At 40.7% G+C, this 23,615-nt stretch overlaps 1 protein-coding gene across 1 annotated transcript in view; it reads right to left on the reverse strand.

The window, feature by feature from the left end:
- The window catches only part of LOC121605271 (ephrin type-B receptor 1-like), an 83,406-nt gene that overhangs the window by 23,984 nt on the left and 35,807 nt on the right, over positions 1-23,615 (reverse strand). Inside the window, exons 6-10 of the mRNA XM_041935133.1 lie at positions 18,278-18,433; positions 13,451-13,713; positions 10,463-10,538; positions 9,009-9,133; positions 363-528 (exon numbers count right to left, since the gene is read on the reverse strand). Coding sequence (XP_041791067.1) covers positions 363-528; positions 9,009-9,133; positions 10,463-10,538; positions 13,451-13,713; positions 18,278-18,433 — 786 coding nt within the window. The remainder of the gene's footprint in view (positions 1-362; positions 529-9,008; positions 9,134-10,462; positions 10,539-13,450; positions 13,714-18,277; positions 18,434-23,615) is intronic.

The raw sequence follows: 23,615 nt of genomic DNA on the forward strand, positions 1-23,615 counted from the left end.
GAAGAGAGTCGTATTATTTTGGTATTTTTTTAGGCACTCTCGCATACACACAACTGAGCATTTCTGGAAGGGAAAATATACACCTGAAAGTTTCTCCCTCTCGAACACATATAAAGTATCTTTTGCAAGGCTCACTTTACATGACTGCAAGCACACGCACACACACACACGCACACACACACGCACACACCACACGCACACACAAAGTAGGGCAGAATTTAATTACTTCACAGCCAGATTTTCACTCTTGCTCAACCTCTCAAATTCCCTCTCTCAGTACTGCACTCTCTTTCCCCTTCACCACAAAACCTCCACCAACACACACACCTCCACACACTCCAGCCGACCAACCACCCACTTACCGTCGGTGAGTGTTTGGAAGAGCATGTCCTTGCTGTAGGCGCCATAGCCGGCCACAGTGCGGGCCCTCACCTGGACCACGTAGCCGGTCCCCGGCCTCAGACCCTCCAGAACAACATTGGGTGTTTCGCTCTGGACCACTGAACTGTTCAGCACTGACGACTGGGACTGAAGAGGAGGTTGAGAGAGAGATTAATATGTTTCACAGCCATGCAAGACAGACTGTAATATTTCTTCAGTCACAGACTACCAGAGACTAAATTTAGTACTCAGTTTTGGCCTTCAGCTAAGACAAGATTAATTCTCCCAAAGTTCCAGTTCAAACTGAGACATTTACCATTTTCCATCTGTGACACCACAGACACCCTGGCCAGATGGTGTAACTGCAACATCTTGACTTAAAATTCATGCAGGATCTTTGTCACACTGTGCCAGTCTCCATCACAATCTTTGTCTTTTTCCATTTTTTTCCCAACAGTAAAAAAAGAACAGTTTATATATCTTCTACTACATTTTTGTTTCTGTGCTCCACACATCTGTTTCTATCTATCTGTTCACACCTTTAAGAGTCAGTTCACCCAAATTACTGACATCATTTTACTCTTACCCCTAGTGGTACATTATGGAAGGAGAATAGTTTTAATTGACCATACTGAGACATCTGCCTCCACCCAATACAATGGAGGGGGATAAAATTTCATTAGTGGTCATCAAAGCATAGAAAATGACATGAAAATGTGTTTTTCCAGAAATATTCTCCCAGTTAGTGAGAATAGAAAGACCTCACTATGAACACTTTTTACTGGAACTACTTTCTACTGAAAAAAGTCACAATAAAAACTGTTCACAGGGGAGGTTTGTAGATGCACCTCTGGCCACATTCAGCATGACTGATGGCCAACAGCGATGTTATGGTGGACTGAGATAGCCATGAGTACATTTCTCTATGACAGCAGCAAAGTGAGAAGTTCAGATTTTCAGCTGCTGTTAAGTTGCTCTAAAAGTCGTACTGTTTTTGATAAATAATCAATGTCATTTTAACAGTGGAAATAGATTGAAATCAGCTTGTTCTAATCAAAGCTAATCAATAACATAATCAAATGGTGATGATTAAAAAAAAAACCCTTGCTGAAATATTATCAGTTTTACTCTGGACAATCCACAGACCTCTGTGTGAACAGTGAATGAAAATCACCAAAAACTGGTAGAAGTAAGTTTTGTAGAGATGATACTGGGTCATTCTTTCTGGAAAGACACGTTGCAATTACATTTTGTAAATGTCATTTTCAGCGTTTGGTGTAGCATAAACGGAATTCCATTTACTCCCATTTTAATCGGGCGGTGACAGACAGAAGGCAAAAAGAGCATAATTCAAAACCTCAGCACATAAAACAAAACCTATCTGCAATGCAAGACACCACTAGGGTAGAAAAAATGTATTTTCTGTCTAATTTCCATTATCTTTATCATTCTTCTGTTTTCTGCCCCCTTTTCATCTCATACTCCTCGAACTTAAATCTCCCTCTGTCTCTCCTCCTATCTGCCTTCCAGCCATCACTCAGTTTATACACAATTTCTTAATATTCTGCAGAAAAATCTCTTCATTTCCTCTCTCTTTGACTTCTTGCTCTTTTTCCCACCTCTTTGACCTATTCTTTACTCAATTTCCTTAAAATATCACAAAGTGATAATGCAGGTAATTAGCTGTTGCCCACAGAGACAGATCTACCAGACCATTTAGCCTTCTTTCCATCCTGTCCTCCTCCAGAGGTGAATCAGCCATCAGACCAATCAGGTCCATCTCATAAACCCAAGGCTACAACCTTTTACCTCTATCTGTCTTTGCCCTCCTTGGATGCTTCCTCTCACCCATTTCTTTCAGATAAAACGGTTTTACTGCGGCAAAATCGCAACGGTCCAGAGGGAATGACAGATATGCTGTGGTGATGGCATGAAAGGAGGGGGAGGGAATCATGCCGTGAGGATGAAGGAGGTGGAGGGGTCGACGGCAGAGCGAAGAGGAGAGGAAGAGAGATGATGATGGTGACGAGGAGGAGGGTTCAGGAGGGAAAAGGGTGGTAAGAAAGTGAGGGCTGGGGGTGCAAAGAGGATGGGGGGTATGAAAAAAGGACATGCACATGAATAAAAAGGGAATAAAGATGATTGAATTACCACTATAATTCTTAATAACAAACACCCATTTCCCCCTTGATGGTCTTAAATGCTTTTTGTTACTGCTTGTGGAGATTTTTATTATCATGATATGAAATGTCTTGTGTCATTTTTTAGTGTTAATCCTGTATTAATCCATTACCTTGATACATTGCATTTTCCATCATTAGGCTCTACTTCCTTAGAAGTGGACTGTTGATACACTGGAGTACGACCAGCCAGACTCCTCTTGTCATAATTAGGATGCGACACAAGGACAGCTACAGAGTTTGTGGTGTTAAAAGCTTGGAGAGAATAAGATAGAGTTATATTTGGAAGTGGCCATAGAAATGGGGGTATTGTGTCAGGGTGGGGTTTGGATTTGGAGGTGTACGTGTGGGGGGAGCTATGCTTGCCTTACTGAAAAGGTTAGGGGGCAGCCCATCTGGGAAGGTCTGGTAGCCAGAGATAAGTAGTGGGTAAAAATCCTGCCTCCCTGTGCCATATCAAATTTACTACATTAAAACTTCATTATCTATAGAGTGGCTTTGAGGGGAGGAGTTGGTGAGGGGGGGGGGGGGGTGGAGAAAAAGATGGAGAGAATGAAGGTGAAGAAATGACAAAGTATCAGAAAAGGAGTTACAGTACAGCTGTCTGGTTAGAGAAAACTGTCCTCTCTCTCCAGGCTTATCAAATGGCTCCCCGAGGACTTCTTCACTTTAAGCTATGAGCTAAAATTAGTCACTTTATGTCGCTGGCTTCTGCACAGTGTAAGATACAGCCTCTATCCCATCGCATGATGTGTATCAGGGAAGAATAAAACAATGAAAGAACCAACTGTCAGCTTTTGATTCTGGGTCTTAATTGGCTTCCATGTGAAATAATGTTAAAGCAAAGGCAGCGGCAAATAAGGCCGACTTACATTAAAGTGGCTGCCCTGATTTTGACAAAGTCAGGGTTTTATCTGTGACTGTCAGACAGCAGCGACAGTACATCTCACAGCGAGTGCAGTTCTTTTCACTCTGTCCTAAGCTCACTGTAATTACTGTCCGAAAGGCAAAATCTCAACTTCCTCTGTCTGCTATTCTCTAGCTTTCCCTGGAACTTCACTTCTACCAAAACCGTGGGAAGTAGGGGTGCTGAGGTGTGCTGCAGCGCTGCCCCACTCACATAGCACCTACGCCTCTGGAGATATGTCTGTGTTGTTGCAGGATTTGGTTTGCTGTCGCATTACGCCACATTTTGTGTAGTGTCCTATAGCTTCAGACAGCCTCTCCAGCATGAGCAAAATATTCATGTTCAAATGAAGTTTTCAACCAGCAGCTGTACTTAAAGAAGCTCATATGAGCATTTTCTGACCTGCCACCTCAACAGGTGAGGTTAGGAAAAGGACAGTGACCAAGGTTGAAAGAAACCAGTGTTGACTGTTGGAAGGAGAGAGGATCTGAACTGTGGTCCCTGGTGACAAAGTCAGACACTTTGTGCAACCAAACTTGAACCTGAACTCCTTCCTAAGAGGTTTTGCAGCAGTAAAACAGTGTCATACGTCTGCCTCTGCTTTTAAGAGAGGGCAGTCACTATTTGTGTGATCACACAAGTTTAGTCGTCAGAAAACTTAAACATGAGAGTTTTTAGGCACCTCAACAAACAACAGTGCTGCTGTTTTTCTGCTGAAGACAGTCAACAGTTAATATTTGAACTACAGTCAGCTCTGCTCAGAAGAACCTGCAAAATGTTTGTGCTTTGATCAACAGATGAAATGCTTTCAGGTGCCACATCTGATAATGGCATAAAAAGAGGCATTTCATAGAGGAATTATATTTCATGAGCTTTGAAGGATCTCTTACAATCTCAATTCAAGACAGAAAATCAGTTACAAGGATAGGTACGACCCAGCTTCCATTATAGTAGAGATTACACACTGGATCTGCATATGTTGACCATATATATATATATATATATATATATATATATATATATATATATATATATATATATATATATATATATATAGCACAGTAACAAGAATATGGCTTACATAAAGGCAAAGTAGTAATAGCACAATAATTTATATAATGCTGGCCATTGTGTCAGTGCTGTATTTAGTTTAGTTATAGAATTTAAATATTAGTATGTAACATGCATTGAACCAACATAAGCAATAATGCCTGTTGACAATAAAAATGAAAGACACACTATCTCTTTCCCTTTCCTTATGCAGCACAGTCAAATTATAGTTAATACTATGTTGTGCTGGGAAATTGGAATCTGTGCGCGAGCACTCTTTAGTCATGGACTTTAGGATTGTACATCTATAGGGGACAAGAGTCTTGAGCATTTAAAGGTTGTAGTTCCGCTTGTATCTCTTGTAGTTCCGCTTGAGTTATGGAAGCACCAACTCACTGACAGTATGTATTAAATAGACAAAATGAGACTGGAAGTGGTAGCCCAAAAAAAGCCGAAAACAATTTTCTTCGGAAAAAAGGATTGGAAGATGGCATTGAATCAAATGTGGGCTATGGATGAGGAGGCATATTGTTCTCTCTGGTGTATCTCGCACAATCCCTTGTAGGTGCTTTGCTCTTTGTTTTTAATCTGTCTGCAGTGAAAGTCTATCTATTTTTGCAGCTGTTGGCTCAGCTTCAGAAAAGAGGAGGATATTCTTATGTTTAGCTTTGGGTAATAGATATGCTTTTAATTTAACTTTCAGTTTCCAAAAGCACTGTACTTCCCACTGACTGAATTACAAAGAAGACAAGATATGATTAGGAACTTGTTCACTACAGGACAGTTGGAGGCTCAGACAAACTCAAAGAGCAGAGTGGTAGGATTGTTGATTTCAACTGTATCCACTTGTAGATGAATTGGTGATGCTGACATACACAGCAAAAAGCACTGGAGTGACATTTTTTTCATCAGATTTACACTTTATTCTCTTTTGCAAAACACTGAAAACAAGTGAAACAGGACTTTCACAGGGGTCGAGAATATTGTTTCTGCTGAGGAAAAGATTTAATTTCCATCTTTCTTCAAATCTTAAAAGGAGTTTCAGTAGTTCAGAATCCGAATATGGCAAACTGCTGTTGACTTGACTATGCCTTAAACCCTGTGTCTCCTAATGAAAGACAAGTTCATCCACAACTTCTCTTCAACTCCCCCAGTCCTGGGCCACCCTCTCAAGCTCCTGTAAGGAACCTTAGGCACTGGCATCGTAGGTTCATTGTGGTTGTTTCTGAAATCAATCTTGTAGGCTAAGCGGGGGATTGGCCCACCCATCTTCACCAGATTCCCGTCAGACAGTGCGTTTCCAGGTTGTTCTACAACAGGCTTTTAATTGCCTGTACTTTTCCTTTTTCTATCTCCCCAGTGAGACTTTGGGAGACGAACCGCAGTTGGTCACAAGCTGTGGGTAGTGACCAAAAGAAAGCAAGAAACTTCCTCTTTAGGGTCCCTGAGCTCACCCTTGGAGATAGCGTCAGGAGCTAGTTTAGGTTTGGGTGTCCGATAAGAATGACTCCTGATTGCCTCTGTTCTCTGGGCACATTCAACTGATACAAGACCCCAGGGTAGACCCAGAACATGCTGGAGGGATTATATATGTTATCTGGCTTGGGAACACCTCAGGCTCCTCTAGGAGGAGCTGGAAGACATTGCTGGGGAGAGGGATATCTGGACAACTTGGACGTATTTCTGGATAAACAGTAAAATAATGGATACATGGATGGATGGAGAATGTGGAAGCATATGTTTCTCAATACTCCTCTCCATAAGTTCAGAGAATGTTTTCTTTCTTACCACAGTGGTCAAAGGCGGGAAGCAAACGTCTAAAGAGTTCGGCACTTGCTGATCATTGGCCATGGCAAAGAGAATACAAAGAATCATGTTGAATATCTTTCCCTTCAACCTCAACTGCCTGATACATCCGCCTGATACATCCTCAACATCCAACCATGGATGGATGGTTTCCTGCAGAGATGTTCTATTCTCTATAGTGAAGAGTCTCTCTAGGAGTAGTGGGAGTAGTGACTCTATCCTTCGTAGATAAAGCCCCCTTGTATAATATGTACATATATATAGTCATATATATATAGTCAGCTGCTATTTTGTATTTTGTTTTTTGAATTTTTATATTTCTGTTGCTATATTCTTTCCAACTGCTATTACCTGCTGCTGTAATTTTCCCGGCTGGGGATTAATAAAGTCTATCTGTCATGTCTCGTCGTGTTTGAGGTTTTGTTCACTGGCGTCATGTTGTGTCTTGCACTTCCTGTTTTATTGTGAAACCTAACTTTCCTCTCGTTTAAGGCCCTTGACTTCCTGGTGTGTTCCCCGCCTGTCTGATTGTCTGTCCCGCCCTGATTGTCTCCACCTGTTGCTTGTCTTTGGTTCACATCAGTCCTGTCTCGCTACCTTGAAGAATACCTTGCCTAGTCGCCTTGGAGTCTTAGCGCCTTTAGTTACCATTTTCACTGAACACCATTTGTTGTATTTTCGTAAATTGAGCATTTTTGTTATTAAATCCGGCTTCAAGCCTTTTTCTGATTTCCAAGAGTGTCCACGAGTCTTGCATTTGAGTCCAGCCTCATTGCGCCTGAGCGCTCCTGATACTATCTTATCTTATCTTATCTTATCTTCAAGGTATCTATGTGAAACCAGTGGTCTGTAGTGTCTTCTGTTACATACTGAGGCACTAAGGCCCACCAAGAGACTGGAAGGGCACACCAACAGTGAACTGAATGAATCTAGGAAACAATCTCGCTCAACAAACAGTACTGCAATATCAGTGGCTGCAGTCCACAAACACCGTAACATTCCTCTTCACAGACTATGGAATATGTGCAACCATCACGATGAAGAGCTTCTTAGTGAAAAACTGCACCTGAGCTGTAAAAACATGTCATGATATCATTGAAAAAATATTTGTATAACATGTTTCATTGTTTCATCTTTTGCACTGTGTCATCAAAATATTTATTGATCAACTCAGATGGCAACATAGGGCATTTAGGACATTTATTTGGCCTGGAGATTTCATCTCGTGGTTAAGGTGAGGTGGTCAGCACAAGACATACAACATGTGCATGAGTTCTGTCTTAAGTTGCTAGACCAATTAAAAAATGTATTTAATTGGATCTCCCAGTGCTCACAGATGTGAATTAGATTCCATATTGTGTGTTACATGAAACTGTGGCAACTCAAACCACTTTATCAGTTGCCCATGCAAGAAACATACAAAGCGTTGTCTAATTCAATTAATCAATACATTAATTAATATATAAACATTTCTTTTACAATTTAGTTGAAGTTATGTTGTCTTACAGTTCGACAAGATCCCACAGCAGCCACTTGTTAATGAATGAATGCTCATTTTTGCTGCACAGCTACAATCGACAATTGATGAGTGCTGGAATACAAAGAGACTCTTCCATCACTGTGTAATCCTGTCAGTATGACAACAGGCTCTATGAAATAGCCATTGTGCCTCTAAGATCAATCCTGACTTATTCATAAATAATATTACATATATAATCAATAACTGGAATTACAAATCTAAAAAAAAAGTTTAGTTTCTGCCTTCAGTTGTCCTTAATTAATCATCATGTTATGTCTATGGTGAGCACCATCCTCTAAACTAATAATACCAATATTAATACTTTTTATCCACCATTAGTACTGAAGCTATAAGCGATAATAATAACACGAGTATTACAAGAACTTTATGTTTCATGATCATTGTTATTTTGAGTGGTATTGTGGTGTGTGAACACATTCAGAACACCATTTAGTCATGTGTGGAACAGTGGACACTGCTGTGTTTAGTTAATAAACAGGCGCATCGAGAGGTAGCAACTTAAATACAACTGGAAAAAAAAATCTTTACATTACTTACATCAGGTCAACTCCGATTGGGACACTGTGCCAAATTTACAATTTACTCTTCCATGTTTTTGAATGCCTGTATTGTTATTCCCATGTTTCTTTATTTTTTTTTTAGAATTTGGGCTATTTCATGGATTTAAAGAATAATGCATTCATTAAATTTTAAACAGTGGTCCTTTGTCTCATTGATCACCTCTAACTCTGCAAGATGAACACAAGCATTCCTGAAATGCTGAACTCATCCTTTGAGTAAACATAACATCTTTATCCAATTACCTGGATAGGAATATGAAAATTTTCTCAACGTGTTTAATTGACTGGCTGACACAATTTCTTGTGGTCCTCTGACATCTAATATCTCTGTGTCTGTGCACAAATAATGTACACACTGATTAGGGTGTTGACTGACACATTGAAAATAAGTAGCAATAGTACTTGAGAAGAGGTGAGACGGTTGCTGCATCTCAGCAACAGTCCTGATAATAGATGAGTTAGATGAAGTTGATATTGATTCGCCTGTTTTACCAACTCTAAAGGATTACTGTCTGTGACCGTAGCACCAAAAAGCACACAGTCACACACACAAACACTCACAGACATTCATCATCCCACTCTACCTTGTCATAGTATCGTATCTCGTAGTCGAGGATAATTCCGTTGGGCTGTTCAGGCGGTGGCCATGACAACGAGAAACTGCGGCTCGTTGAGCTCACTTGATGCATTATGGGAACTACTGAGGGAGCTGTTAAAAAAACACATATGCACACAAATACACACAATCAATTAGGCAGTTAAAAGATTTGCTAGCATGCTTGAACACCATAAATATGGAAATATAGTGTAGTGTAATGTAATGACATATTGCCAAGGATTATTTACACCCAAAGGAAAACAAATGCTTCCTTATCCAGTCTAATGAAAACAAATTACTGTACATGGCATTGATGGGGAAACAAGAGTTATGTCTGTAATGCATTTTTACCTACAATTTTAGGAACTAGAAGCCGTTGGCTATAATGTATTTCATGGTTTTGCCACTGGGACCTTTTTATAAGACAGTTTTCATCACATTTGTACTTTACTTGATGGCATACAGTGGTGAGAGGAGGGAATCAAGGCATGGAGATTGATACTACACCAGTAACAAGCCTCAAATTGATGTAAGTTATATTGAGATAGGGAATGTATGCATTCCAGACAGCAGAGTCACAAGGAATATCATGGGACTGCCATAATCCTCAGTAAATGCTGTGATACCTCATGAGCCACATGTGTCTTCTGTAGTCATAATTTGACAGCGTGAGCGAGCTGTCGCCTGAAAACCTCACAGTCTTTTTTAATATTGCCACAATTGACATTTTACAGGGTTCTCTATATGTCAAGTGAGTTTCATATCCTAAGGGCCTATGAAACACACTAAAAACTGCATTGCATAATTTAAACCCCCCCAGTCCAGTCAACCTGAAAATAAATCAGTTTTTGTTGAGTCCCAAAAGAGTTCAAGGATAAGAGAGTTTTTCATCCGGCAGCAGTAACAAATGTGCTCAGAAAGCAGCAGGGTGACAATGGATCATCTCTCGATTAGGAATGAGCCTGGGATGCTGTAGATGAGGTAAATGATGTGTTTTCCATCAGAGCAAAGCAGCTTTTAAATCTAAATTTGGGTAGCGGTAGAAATATCACTTGTGTCTGTCTCCATAAAGTATTGATGGAGCAGTAACTCAGTTCACTTTATAGTCTCTAAGAATTACACTGTCAGAGATGGGGGGCAGAGGGAAGAGGGCAGGGAGAGGGGATAAAGGCAAGAGAAAGAGAACTGAGGGAGAGGCAGGCGGAAAGAGGAAAACAGGATAAAAGCTATGGATGTGCAGAAAAGACACAGAAAGGGGAGAGAAATGGAGACAGAGGGAGAGAGATGACAAGCTTATAACATGTTTTATGAATTAAAAGGCTGTAGCTCAATTTCCTTTATCCCCCTAGCCAGTATAATCCACTGTGCCCCAGGGTATGCTTACGCACACATACACAGATGGTTGCACATGCACACACAGCTATTGCACTCCCCACTCACCAGCCTGATTGGTCGTAATGTTGATTGACAGTTGCTGGGCGGGATAAGGGCTCTTGTTGGAGACTCCGTTGACTGCCTGTGGAGTACAAGGCGTAATGGTCAGTTACTCCACCTTACATACATCAGTTATTGTTCTTAGGCCTGTCAAGCTCTCTGTTCTTGCAGACCACATGCAGCATGCAATGTCAGAGGCAGCCGATTTAACACAAATAACAGGACCTTAATTTCAGAGGTAGACAAAAGCAGCTGTCCCAGATTCTTATCAGCTGTAGCTAGCTAGCTCATTAAGCTAACATTAGCTCTGTCAGTCAGCTGCAACTAACAAACTGATTTTTTGATGTTTCCAGCTGACTCGCTTTCATTCATTAATTCATCCTTAATATGCACTTGAAGGCTGCAAACATGATGTTGTGCTAAAAGGCTAAAGCTACATGTCCCAGGTAAAAAATCAGCAACTTCACCAGCTGATGATCCAGATATGGCAAAAAAAAAAAATAAGTAAATAAATAAATCAAACAGCATTTTATATTTCTGTATAGAGTTAGTTCTGGTCTTATGACTATAATAAAGAAAAGAAAAAGTGTAAGATCAAGTTTACTTACATTTATCTTACATACTTGAACAAGCCCGACAGAAGTCGGATTTATGCTTTATTGTTGGTATTTCAAACATTTAATTCTGTGACAGGAGAGGCTTCTGGGTTGAGAGCTGAGTTTCACAAACATAATAACATCTCCTGGTGTGATTAGAGCGAGACAGGGCTCCTAACTTTGCGTTACACTCTGATATTGTAGCATCATGGATGCTCTGAGGAAATAATACCCAGACGATGTGCTATTGTGAATGCTGATGGTTTTCATTTCTGTGTAGAAGCACCACCAATGTCTTCTTAAAACTGCGAACTCTCACCGTCTGTCTCATCTCACCACCAAAGCCACCTAATTAGCTGTCACATGTTGTTTGTCATGGACTCAGTTAATCATTTTGACAGCCGAAACAATGTCTTCAGTCATAGCAAATTGTTAAACAAAGCCGTTGTAATTAGTGACGCTAGCTAAATGGCTTACTCCAAGCCCTAATTTTATATTGTTTTGTTTGTTTCATTATCATTTCACATGTGATTCTGTGTTTTTCCTTTCCTCGAGCATCTGAGGATTCAGAAATATTAGTTTTGTATATTTCATACACAGGATAATCAAAAACAAATGCTGAAAGTCAAAGTCTTCAAATGACACCTACCCTTGATGCCACTATTTTCTTAAAGCAATTGCTATGTTTTTACTCGGTGGATGATTTAATTTAGGAAACATTATGACAAATCATGGATATCTCAATGGATATTCAGCTCTCTGTTTAAAGGTGGCTGTCTTCTGTAAACACATCAAATTACAATTGATACTTTCACAATCAATGCTTTCATAATCAGGTCAGTGTTTGAGGGTTCCATTCATACATCATTATTGATTTATCCATCCCACAACAGATTGCTTTCAAGATGGATAAACTCATACATCCAGGCCGCTCTACTGAGTCGATCTTGAAAAGAATAATGTTCCATATGGCAATCCTACAAAAATCTAATTGCTTATTAATAGTCCCATTGGACATTAACTTACAGCAGTGGTAATTATGGTCAAAAGACTAAGATTTGGCCACATTTTGATTGGAGTAGTTGAGATTTCACAATCCAAGACTGAATGGGGAAAGTAAAGTGACACGCTCCCTTCCCTTAACAATTACAACGCAGGTCACCTTGATTTAAATGGCCAGGGTTGATGGTAAAGGCTGCTGATGGCAGAAGACTGCAGGTTCTCCATCATGCAGAATTTATAGGTACCATGGTGGCCTTGTGGTTTGAGAGAACATGATATAACTGACACACTCTGTCCCTCCGTCCAGCCACATTTCCACCACATCAAACCACTGCCATTGTCTTCCTGTCCACCAGATGCCCCCAGACTTTCTCTCCATTACCTGACCTTCTCTGCCTATCTTCTCACCATCCCCACTTTCCTCATCAGTCCCCCAAGTTTCCATTCAGCCCTTGTCAGTTCATCTTGGTTGCAATGTTGCTTATTTACCGTCTCTTTTTGCTTTTGAGCTCCTGCACCTGAACCTACCTGCCGTGCTTACCTGTATCCATACCTGCCTGCCTACCAACACCTGCCTGTTAGCCTCTCTATTTCAGTAAATGTCTGAAATTATTCTGCTTGCCTGCTTGTCTGCAGTTGGGTCCAGTACTGCATTTCCTGAGTCATGTTGTGCATAACACCCCCCCAAAAAAACAATGTCAGAAAACATCGATGTAGCTTCAGTATCCTTGAACATCACAGTAAATATCTGGAAATCATTTGCATGTTAAAACGGCAACACACTTAGCACAAAGTAACTTTCTTAAACATTATGTAACTAGTGGTGTGAAAAAAGAATTCTTCACTGAAAATCAAACTTTTGAGCAACTCTCCGGCTGTGGGCTTGAAAGGTGGCTTTGTAAAGTTTGTGACTTGCTTCTTCATGGAGCTGTAAATAATTCCTGGATTCATAGCAGTTACACTGGATTCCGCAGACAACCCTGCATCAGGGCAGAGTCACTTTGCAATACTGTGCCATGAAGAGGCAACAAAAAGAGTTGTGTATGTAGCTATGTATGTCGTGAGGAAAGTATAAACAACAGAGATCAACAGACAGAGAGTGGATTATACTGCAGAGGGGTTTGAGAAGTTCCTTAATGGTCTTTGAAATACTGTGATGACACTGTGGTTCTGGGTAGCTATCGGCGTCCATTACAAAGGTTGTAAATTCAGACTTAACGACAGTTGGCATCGTCCATGAAGAGGCAAGTTGACTTCTCAGACACACCTCTCAAGCCTGAAGGCAGCGAGTGTGTGATACTCCAAACGAAGACTTTCATTGGAGGATTCCTTTAACAATGCTGAACAAAAAGCATGACTGCTGTTCTGTGAACTTCTCTCTGCTCAGTGGACAAACCTGTATGTCGAAGGTGTACGACGTGTGGGCCCGCAGCTTGCTGATCTCCACAATCGTTTCCATTAACCCTCGCTTGCCTGGAACAAACGCCACGCTGTCGTCACATGGCTGACACGCCCGGCGCTCACTGCTGTGGCACCGGCGGCATAAGACATTATATGACAGGTCATCGCGGTGCCCGGTGTCACGTGGTGGGTGCCACTCCAGCAGCACCGATGTCTGGTTGACGACTGACACCACGTTGCGAGGAGCCGAAGGGACACCTAGAGAAAAAGAAAATACATGTTTCCATTGTCTGTCTCGGTGTACCTTTCAGCAACACTGTAACTGGACATGCTAAAGTGCTCTGAATATCATTCAAATTCAAAACCTGTCAAGCAAATCACCCTTTCACACCTGGATGCAATCAAACATTCATTATGGTAAGCACTTGAGAAAATCTTTGTTTTTTTTAATTATGCATGGCCTTCTAATGGCTTGCATGTGGATAAATGTTCTACTATCACAGGATGTCTATCATTTTATAGCTAAGGGAGCTGTGTATGAGCAAAGCATCACTGTGTGCATGCAAGCTATGTTTGGAAATGTTTTACTTGATATAATATTACAGTAACTACAAGTTTCACATTGTCATTAAGGTAAATGTGAGGGGATTGAACCACATTGGATTTACTGATCTATTTGTTTGTGCTGAAGCTGGAATATCACTGTCCTTTTCCATAAGCACATCCCACCCATTACCAAGATCAAGTGAAAAATTCAAACTCCAACCATCCTACGGTTTGTGCCACCTGGCTCACGATTAGGTATAGACAAAAAGAAAACATCCTGTGCAGATGCTGAGATCCCGTTTGAACCGTGTCTGCTGATACACGGCCCTCACCGATCATTTATTTGTGTAGTTATAGCAGCTGGTATAGCAGTCTTATGGGTCAGTTTGACTGGTTTGTAGTGTATTGGGATATAAAGGAGCAGTTCATTTGTAGTGAGGCATTAGACAGTATTAAACAGATTATCTACGGAGTACTGTCCCAGGAACTCCCCCAGTCTCCCTTATTTTTGCTGAACATCGCCAAATAACGATTGGCGGCGGATGGATTTGGACATTCTTAAACTTAAATACTGGTACATACTTCAGAAACATTTGAGCTATTCTTGCATATTTCAGTTTGGCGCAATTTTGTACCTGTACAAAAGTCAGCAGACGAAGCTGAATACTTCTTTCACGATGTGCAACAGAAAAGAGCATCCTGTCTCATAGCATGTTGGGTATTTGAGGAACCTTAAATTCATCCTGTTTGCTAGACTATATTCAACATAAAAGTATGGATGCATCAATTTGTCAATGTTTGAACATTTGTTTCTGTCATTTCAACGTTGCCTACATGCAAAGTTACCAAGTGCAGTTTCCAACCAGTATTGCTGGTACAGATGTAGGGAGTCTGGGCTTCAGCCAAGCCTGTCTCTAACAGACAGAAGGTGACCTAACAGCTCACCACCAGCCAGAGAATCTCTTTTGTCTGTCAGTCTTCAGTCAGTCAGTCAGTCAGTTTCTCTCTTGCTGCTTCTGTCTCTTTTCTGTCAGCTCATGTCTTTGATCTAAGGAGAAACTCTGGTTTTCTAGGGTGTTATAGGGAGTCTTAAATGCACACCCAGAGTTTTCACAAGGTTAAACCTAGCGGGTTCACTTCTCCTTGACTGTTCACACACATCACAAGACCCGCGACACACACAGACACACCCGCACGACATGTTGGAACAAAAGCAGATGAAATGAAATGGATATTCAACCTTGGCATGTTAAATCACAGAGTCATACGAGATGGCCCTGTGGAATATGTGGATGTGTGTATACGTCAAACAGACACTTAGAGAAACCCAAGCTGCAAAATCAAAGTGCTAACAATCAAACAATTGAAAGTCACACCATCTTATAAACCTACTGAGAGAGAGGACCCATCAGAAACTGTGTATTCATAATTACACACACAGGCACACGCAACCTGTTGACACAGATATTCACTCAAACTTACCTTTGATCTGAATAGCACAAATACAAATTATTTTACACTGTCAGACACTTGCAGAAAATATGTAATAACCACTTTTTAGATTGACCACTTTGCTGCAAAAAACAGAAACCATTTCAAGCACTTCATCTGTACTGCAGTCTGCAAACACATTCTGCACTTCTTTGCCTTTCTGTAAGTGGCTTATGCAGTAACAATCTGACCTGTGCACAAAAACACACCCCAGTCACACATACAGTACACACACACACACACACACACACACACACACACACACACACACACACACACACACACCTCCACTATACCTATGCAGCCTATGAGGCATGCTGAGGGAATGATTTTCAGTCAAGGAACTATCCCACACACTGCTCGCTCACTCTTCCATTTCACTGATCTGATCTTATATGTGATTGTGTTTATACCAAATCAAAATACACTGAAGTTCCTTCCTATATTGAAGTCCCACGGTTTTCAGAGTTTCCTTCGTTTCACTGTTGTGTTTGAAAAAAACTTGTAACTCCATTTGTTTTTGCCCTTGAATTGAGAGTACCAAGGTAATTCACAGAGCTGTATAGGCTGAGTAGGTTGACACTTGACACCTTTTCACTGGGGAAGTTGATTTTTCTTCTGTCAGCATCAATTTGAGAGTTTGCTGCCACTATTTGAGGTGAGGCTTTTTATGTGCTTTCTCTGTTGTCAGAATAAGTTAACCCCATAAACTGTTCAACAACCAGTGTGGCAAAATCATTTTTTCCCTTTGTAATATACTGCAATAAATGATGAGTAGTGACACGGTTTGATTGCAATACCTGTGAAGGAATAAAGACAATTGAAAGTGTTGCAGCATGTAGCCCCAACACTGTTTTAGTTTTTAGTTTAAAACATGACATTTGCTTTAATCCTGAATTGAATCTATGGGTGACAAATCACTTGATTTGTTGCCTCTATAGATGCTTTAATGGATCACTTTGTGACACTGATTAAGGCTACATCCACACCCAACTGCTTGGCTTAATTAAAACAAACTCTGGTGCATTTGACCTTTTGGTTGGCTTTATACAGATTGAGTGTTTGTGGTGTTAAAGGAAGCCACCACAGGATTGTGTGATAGTAGAAAAGCGATTTTAGCATGAAATCAAAATATAGACTACAATTAAATCCATCTACAGTACCAGTGGTGGAATGTACATGTACTCAAGTACAGTAGTTAAGTACAAATTTGGGGTACTACTATATGTACTTACATATTTGTCTGACAGATATAGTTACTAGTAACAGATTCCAATTTTTCATACCCTTTCTGTCCTGCGAAAACCAATTATTTCTCATGTTTCTGATAAACCGAGGGATTAGGTGTTCATTTATAGGTGAAGAAAATTATCCTATTTCTTAAACTAAATAAACTATTTAAATCCTCCTTGGATTAAATGTATTGTCAGAAAACTGAAAATGGGGCTGTTCTTCTGATCTTATGAAATGTTGAAATATTAGAGATATATGGTTCTCACAGCACAGCAACGATAAAAACTGAATGAAAGTGATGATCTGATGCATGAATATGGTGCATGGCTGTAGATCAAACTACCCAACAGCATGTAAAGTAGTTAAAATTAGCTCAACCTTCCAAAAACATCACATTTAACCGTAAAACACTGACAGAGGTATTAGTACTTGTACTCAAGTACTGAATACTTCTTCCACCACTTTTCTACTTTTTCTAAAATCAAGATGAGTGCCTTGGTATTTTTTCCTTTTGTTTCCCATGGACACAGCCCTTAACCAAAGAGCACCATTGTAAAAAAGTAAAAGAGAAAAAAGGAAACAAGAAAACCAGTTCCAGGCAGCACTCCTATCTTTTGGCTTTTTTTTTAGTAGTACAGTATTGTTTGGTCAATGTAGGGACATAAAAAAAAACTGGTACACAAAGGTCAAAAAGGGTCTAAAGAGGAAAAACAGGGCTACAAGTGGGGCTCATAAAATGGTCACCATGTCATGATTCACACACCTGAGAGAAAATTCTACAGTTTTTGAGCGACCTTCTGTATATTTTTCTGGCAGAATGTTGCAAATTCATTCAAGAATGTAAAACAGTAAAATAAAGACCCGTCTATGAATGAAGCTGAGCTTTTTTAGCCCCCCAAAAAACATGAAGTTGTATCCAGGTCACCAGGACGTGCGAACACACACACACACACACACACACACACACACACACACACACACACATACCAACACACACAATACACACAGACATACACACAGTCTCACAGTTTGAGACTTGCTGCAGAGACGGTCCAAATGATTCATGTCTCAACCTACTTACACCATCTCTCTGTGGAACTGAGAGGCAGCGTTTTTCAAACTCTGTGCCTCGTCTTGCATAGTAATACAGCCTCTTCAACACACTAAACACATATTCACTCCAATGGAAAGCCTGAGGAATGTGGCAGTGTTATTACTTACTGCTCCCCAAATCCCCAAACAAGGACGGGAACATTGCAGCACACTCGCTCTGAATGAGGTGCATAAAATTAAGGTTCTAGTGATAAATCAAAGCAGATGTTGGCCTTTAATTCAATGATGAGATATTGGACTGTCAGCGATGTCAACCACTGATGTGATGTAATATGTCAGCTAATGGTAAATTCAGTTCAAAAATCTGCCTTCTCGGCCTTGGATTATGTCTCAATCACTCTGAGGCGTAATCACACTGAGTTACACTACTGAAAGGTTTCTTGAGTATGTGTATATTTTTTTTTTTTTCTGTTTGTTTGACAGCTGGAGACTGACTCACTGGTGCACACGTCCTCCGGTCTGTCCATGTCTCCACGGTAATAGCCGTTCCGACAACCGCAGAGGGTGGCGGCTTCGATGGTGGAGCGACTGTTGAGCGGACATTGCTGACATAATCCTGCCCCCTGGGATGACTTAAAGGTGCCCTGAGGGCAAGCTGAAGAGAAAAAGAGGGAGAGAGGGGAAAAACATGTTACAAAAAAAATTCATATAAATTCACAACTCTGCCTCCAGAACATGAGTGAAACACAACAAATAAGATTTGTTTGTCCAGCTTTTGTTTGTCTTGATTGCAAGACATTTGGTAAACTTTGCTTTAGAAAGGCGCCATACCAGTAGAGTTATTACTGGTAGTACGAGGTTGACAGAGCACAGAGGGGGATTTTCTGGGGACAGCATCACATTATCTTGTTCAGACAAGATGCACAAAAACATTTTTTGCAGATCCACAAGCTCACACTATTATCTGTGGTGTAGATTACAGTTCCATTTCTCTGTCTCCTTTATCTGGGTCAGAGATGTCTCTGTCCATAAATATTAACTGAATTATCCTTTAGGACATGAAACACATATATGAATTCTTAAAGCTGATGTTCCCCCTTTATCCAACTTTTATTCATCCAGGGACGGCTTGTGCTGAACATACGGTACATCCTTGTTATGCAGCTTGTATAAAACACCATGGAGTTTTATCATTTGCCCTGCAGTCTGCTTGGAATAAGACAAGCCTAGAGATGGAGGTGGGAGGTCAGTGCATACTGGATGCTTCTGTAGCTGTGACAGAAGTTTTGAGTTGCTTCTGTTGTGATAGTGTGCCTCTGTCTCTCAACCATGGCGTTCAGAAAGCCCTCCTTTCATTTAATTAAAAATGAACACCACAGCAGGTCTTGTATGTGTCCCTCTGCACCCTTAAATCTGAGAAGGTACAGCATAATGTGCATTTAATAACCATCTGTTATAAAATAGCCTCACAAACTTCCAAGCTTTTGAACACATCATACTCGTCAGTTATAACTCTGTGTTGTGGCGTACAGCGTCTCACCAGTTCATCCAGAGGGAATCTTCAGGAAATGTTGATGCAGTTCCACAAAAACAGTAATTAAACATTCTCACTTGACACTGAACAGCCCATTCACACCAACCCACACTCAGTATTCCTATCCAAAAACACTACGTTTCTGGGATGCCACAGATGCATCTATGCATAATCCGCTTTTTTCCTGACAAAAGTAGTGTTGCATTTTTAATTTATGGCATGCATTTTTAAAAGCTATAAAGCCAGACCTTTGCCTGAACATGTCTCACAAAAGAACCATGGCTGCTACTGCTCCATGGCTGCTACTGCAGTATGTACACTACTCCAAATCTGATATCTGAGTAGTTTCTCACAGTAAAACACAGGGGTGAAGAACAGCATCCTACATTGTAAGTCATGTACGATCAAAATCATCAGCAAAACCAACAAATAGCAATATAAGATTACAGGAGAGTGAACACAATAGAACAGAAGTGCAGAAATTGTGATATTGAGAGGGAAGAATAAAAACATCAGTTTCATTGTGTTTCTTATTTCTCCTCCATTTCACTCTCTTTTCTCTTGTGTCTTTTATTATTTGTTTACTTTGTTTTTTTCTTTTTTCTCTTGAACAAACTGCCTGACCTGTAGAACCTTTAATGTTTCATTACATGTTGAGGCTCTTAACTTGCTTCCACTTTCTCTCATTTATTTGTTTCACTCAGTTCATGTTATCATTTGGACTCCAGTTCATATGGACTCTCCTCTGTCTTCCACCATAAATCTGTGTAGCATTTGCATTTGGTCTTACGGCATCTACAGCAGCTCCGAGATGAAGTGAACATTCATAACAGCGGAGGAGGGAAAACAAAGTGCTAAAGATAAATCAAAACTGTAAAAAAGTAGCATTAAAAAAACCTCATTTGGTTTTTCTCAGCCTTTTGGCAGAGCTTTCATTTCAGCCTAATTTCTCATTTCACACCTCTCTGTTTCCCTGTTCGCCTTTTTTTTAAATTATAGTCATAATTCAGAATATGTTTGCCCTGACCAGAAGGCTCTTATGAAACCTCATGTATGAATTTGGGACACAAAACATGTGATATGTTTTTCTCCAGATGTTTGACCACAGTATGTGAGGTTTCACGACTGTGTGTCTGATGTGCCAGTTTGCAGCACTGGGGCTCTGCAGGGTACTGCGCTCTCTCCTTTCCCCTTCACCCTCTACACATCGGACTTCAGACACAACTCAACCGGCTGCCGCCTCCAGAATTTCTCTGATGATACAGCCATCGTTGGATGTGTATCACAGGGGAACGAGCTGGAATACAGGGAAGTCGTCACTAACTTTGTGAGCTGGTTTGGACTGAACCACCTGCACATCAGCACCAGCAAGACCATGGAGATGGTGACTGACTTCCACAGGAAGGGTATTTAAGCCTGGGGACAGAACTGAGAGGGGCCCAGAATATGGAGACCGGGAATGGGCAAATGAGCTGAACCTGTTCTTTAACAGGTTTGATTCTACCCCCGTTCCCTCCCCCATCCACCAAAGCCCAGACCAGACGGCGTTACCTCTCAGCATCTCCTCCCTTCCCCCCAGTGCAGCCCTGATACCAGCAGCTCCGTCTTCAGACCACTTCACCCTCCTCCAAGCCACATCACAGACTTCGAACCCAGCCCCACTCCTCACCCAACAGGAGCCACCCCCCGTACTCCACCCAGCCTCTACATAACAGCTGATCAGGTGAGGAAGGAGCTCAAGAAGATGAAGATGAGGAAGGCTACTGGCTCCAGACTGCTCAGGGATTGTGCAGATCAGCTCTGTGGAGTTGTTCAGCACATCTTCAACATGAGCCTCAGCCTAGAGAGAGTTCCTGCCCTGTGGAAAACTTCCTGTGTGGTTCCAGTGCCAAAGACTGTGCATCCCAGGGAGCCCAACCACTTCAGGCCTGTAGCCTTAGCTTCCCACCTGATGAAGACCCTGGAGAGGATTATACTTAACCATCAGGCATTGGTGTGGAAGACGCTATCATCGACCTGCTCCATCGCTCTCTTTCCCACCTGGAGAGCACTGGTAGCACAGTGAGGATCGTCTTTTTTGACTTCTCCAGTGCTTTCAATATGATGCATCTGCAGTCTTTTACGCAGTGGTCTGCTGGGGCTGCGGAAGCTCTGAGAGGGACAGAGAGAGACTTAATAAACTGGTAGGGAGAGCTGGCTCTGTCCTGGACTGCCCTCTGGACACCACTGAGGATGTAGAGGAGAGGAGGATGCTAGCCAAGCTGACATCGATCATGGACAACCACTCCCACCCCCTGCATGACACAGCGGGGGCCCTTAGCAGCTTCTTTAGTAACAGACTGCTGCATCCAGTGTATAAGAAGGAACGCTACCGCAGGTCCTTCATTCCATCAGCTGACAGATTATTCATCTCCAGCATCGCTTAACATAAGACTGTGTTGATGTTGTTTGACAAATTACGCTCATATCCATACTTTTTGTGCAATATTACATATTTCCTTTTACATTTCGTGCAATATTACATAGCATTTACTGTTTTGTATATTTTATTCTTCTGAGCAATAGTAGTAACATTATTTATTATTATTTTTAATCTGAAGGCACCTTACATTGTTCTTTTTTTCTACAGCTATTGGGGCAATACACACTTTTTACATATTTTTTATTTTTTTGTCCTGCATATTTTATTGTTCTTTTATATAGTCAAATTCCATTTTGCTTGTGTAATATGAACATATATATAGTCTACTTTTTATTTTGTATTTTGTTTTTTTTTTAATGGTCTCTACCTCTGCTGTAATGCCCAAATTTCCCCAACTGGAGATAAATAAAGTTTTATCTTATCTTATCTTATGAAAATGCAAACGTTACACAAAGAAATAAACGAGAGAAAGTGACAGCAAGTCAATAGCCTCAAAGTATAATGAAACGATAAAGGTTCTACAGGTGTGTGTGTCTGTATATATATATATATTGTCTGTATATATATATATATATATATATATATATATATATATATATACAGACACACACACACACACACACACTATCGGTTCTGATGTCTTCAGTATGAATCTACAATGTAGAAAGTAATAAAGATAAAGAAAAAACATTTAGTGAGAAGGTGTGTCCAAACTTTTGACGGGTATAAAATTAACTGCTTAACTGCTTTGATGGTCGATTAATTTGCAGGTTTAAGAGTAAAAGGCTGTGGGGTTACGATGCCGACCATGAACTGCAACGTCCCTGGTTTAACTGCAGGCAGAAATCAGCAGCTCTATAGCCCTCATTTCTGTCATCTGTGTTCTGTCTTTAATACAGAAAAATGCCCCCCCCAAAAAAGAAAAAAAAAGAGTAAACGGCAGTGAAAGGCTGACTGTATCAGAGGCTCTGGTGGAATTTACATCCAACTGGATCAAAGAGGCTGAAACAGAATGACAGACCGAGTGAGGAAACAACAAGTCAGCCAACGCTACCCTCCTTACAGTCTTGAATCCTTTAAACCTGTTGCAAAGTACTGTGTCCATACTACCTGAAAAGTACAACCTGAAACTGACATCATGCTTCCTCACATATTCAGAATGTCTTCAGCTACAGTTTTGCCAGTGTTTCCTTCAGTGTCTCCATATGACAGACACCCTGTCCCTCCTTCTTCACTCTCTATGTCAGTCAGTTTCTTCATATGCAGACATCTACCTTTTCCCGTCTCTTCAGGAGTGTCAATGGATTATGGCTCTTTGTGTGTGTCTGTGAATGGCTTGAATAAGCAGATAGACATCTGGCTTGTCAAGGTCATTTATTCAACAACCTTGCTCATACACATGGGTCGTGTCACCATGGCAACAAGTCTTGCTCCCTCTCTCGATTATCTCTAGATACCTCTGTATAGTTATCTCTCTCTCTCTCTCTGTCTCTCTCTCTCTCTCTCTCTTTGTCTTTCTGTCTCAGGGTTTTAAACTAGTAACACTACATATGCATGTGCATGTTGGTTAAGTGTACACTTGTCATTTATGTGATATCTTCATATACAGTACATAGACCAAAATGTTGTCTTGACAACAGTGGGCTTTTATTTTAATTTGATTACGTGTTGTAATCTGCTTCCACTATGATACGAAGTAACACAATTTCACTATATAGTGTCACTTTTCCACCTTACATTGACACAAACTGATGAACCCATTAATATTATCTTTATTGGTGTCCCTAAGTTTAAACTGAAATCGTCCAAGAGTAACATTCAGAGAGTATTGTTGGACATTTGTTATTCAGCTGTCAAATTTGAGAGACTGAATATCAGTGA

Source organism: Chelmon rostratus, chromosome 4, assembly GCF_017976325.1.
Source record: "Chelmon rostratus isolate fCheRos1 chromosome 4, fCheRos1.pri, whole genome shotgun sequence".
Lineage (NCBI taxonomy): Eukaryota > Metazoa > Chordata > Actinopteri > Chaetodontiformes > Chaetodontidae > Chelmon > Chelmon rostratus.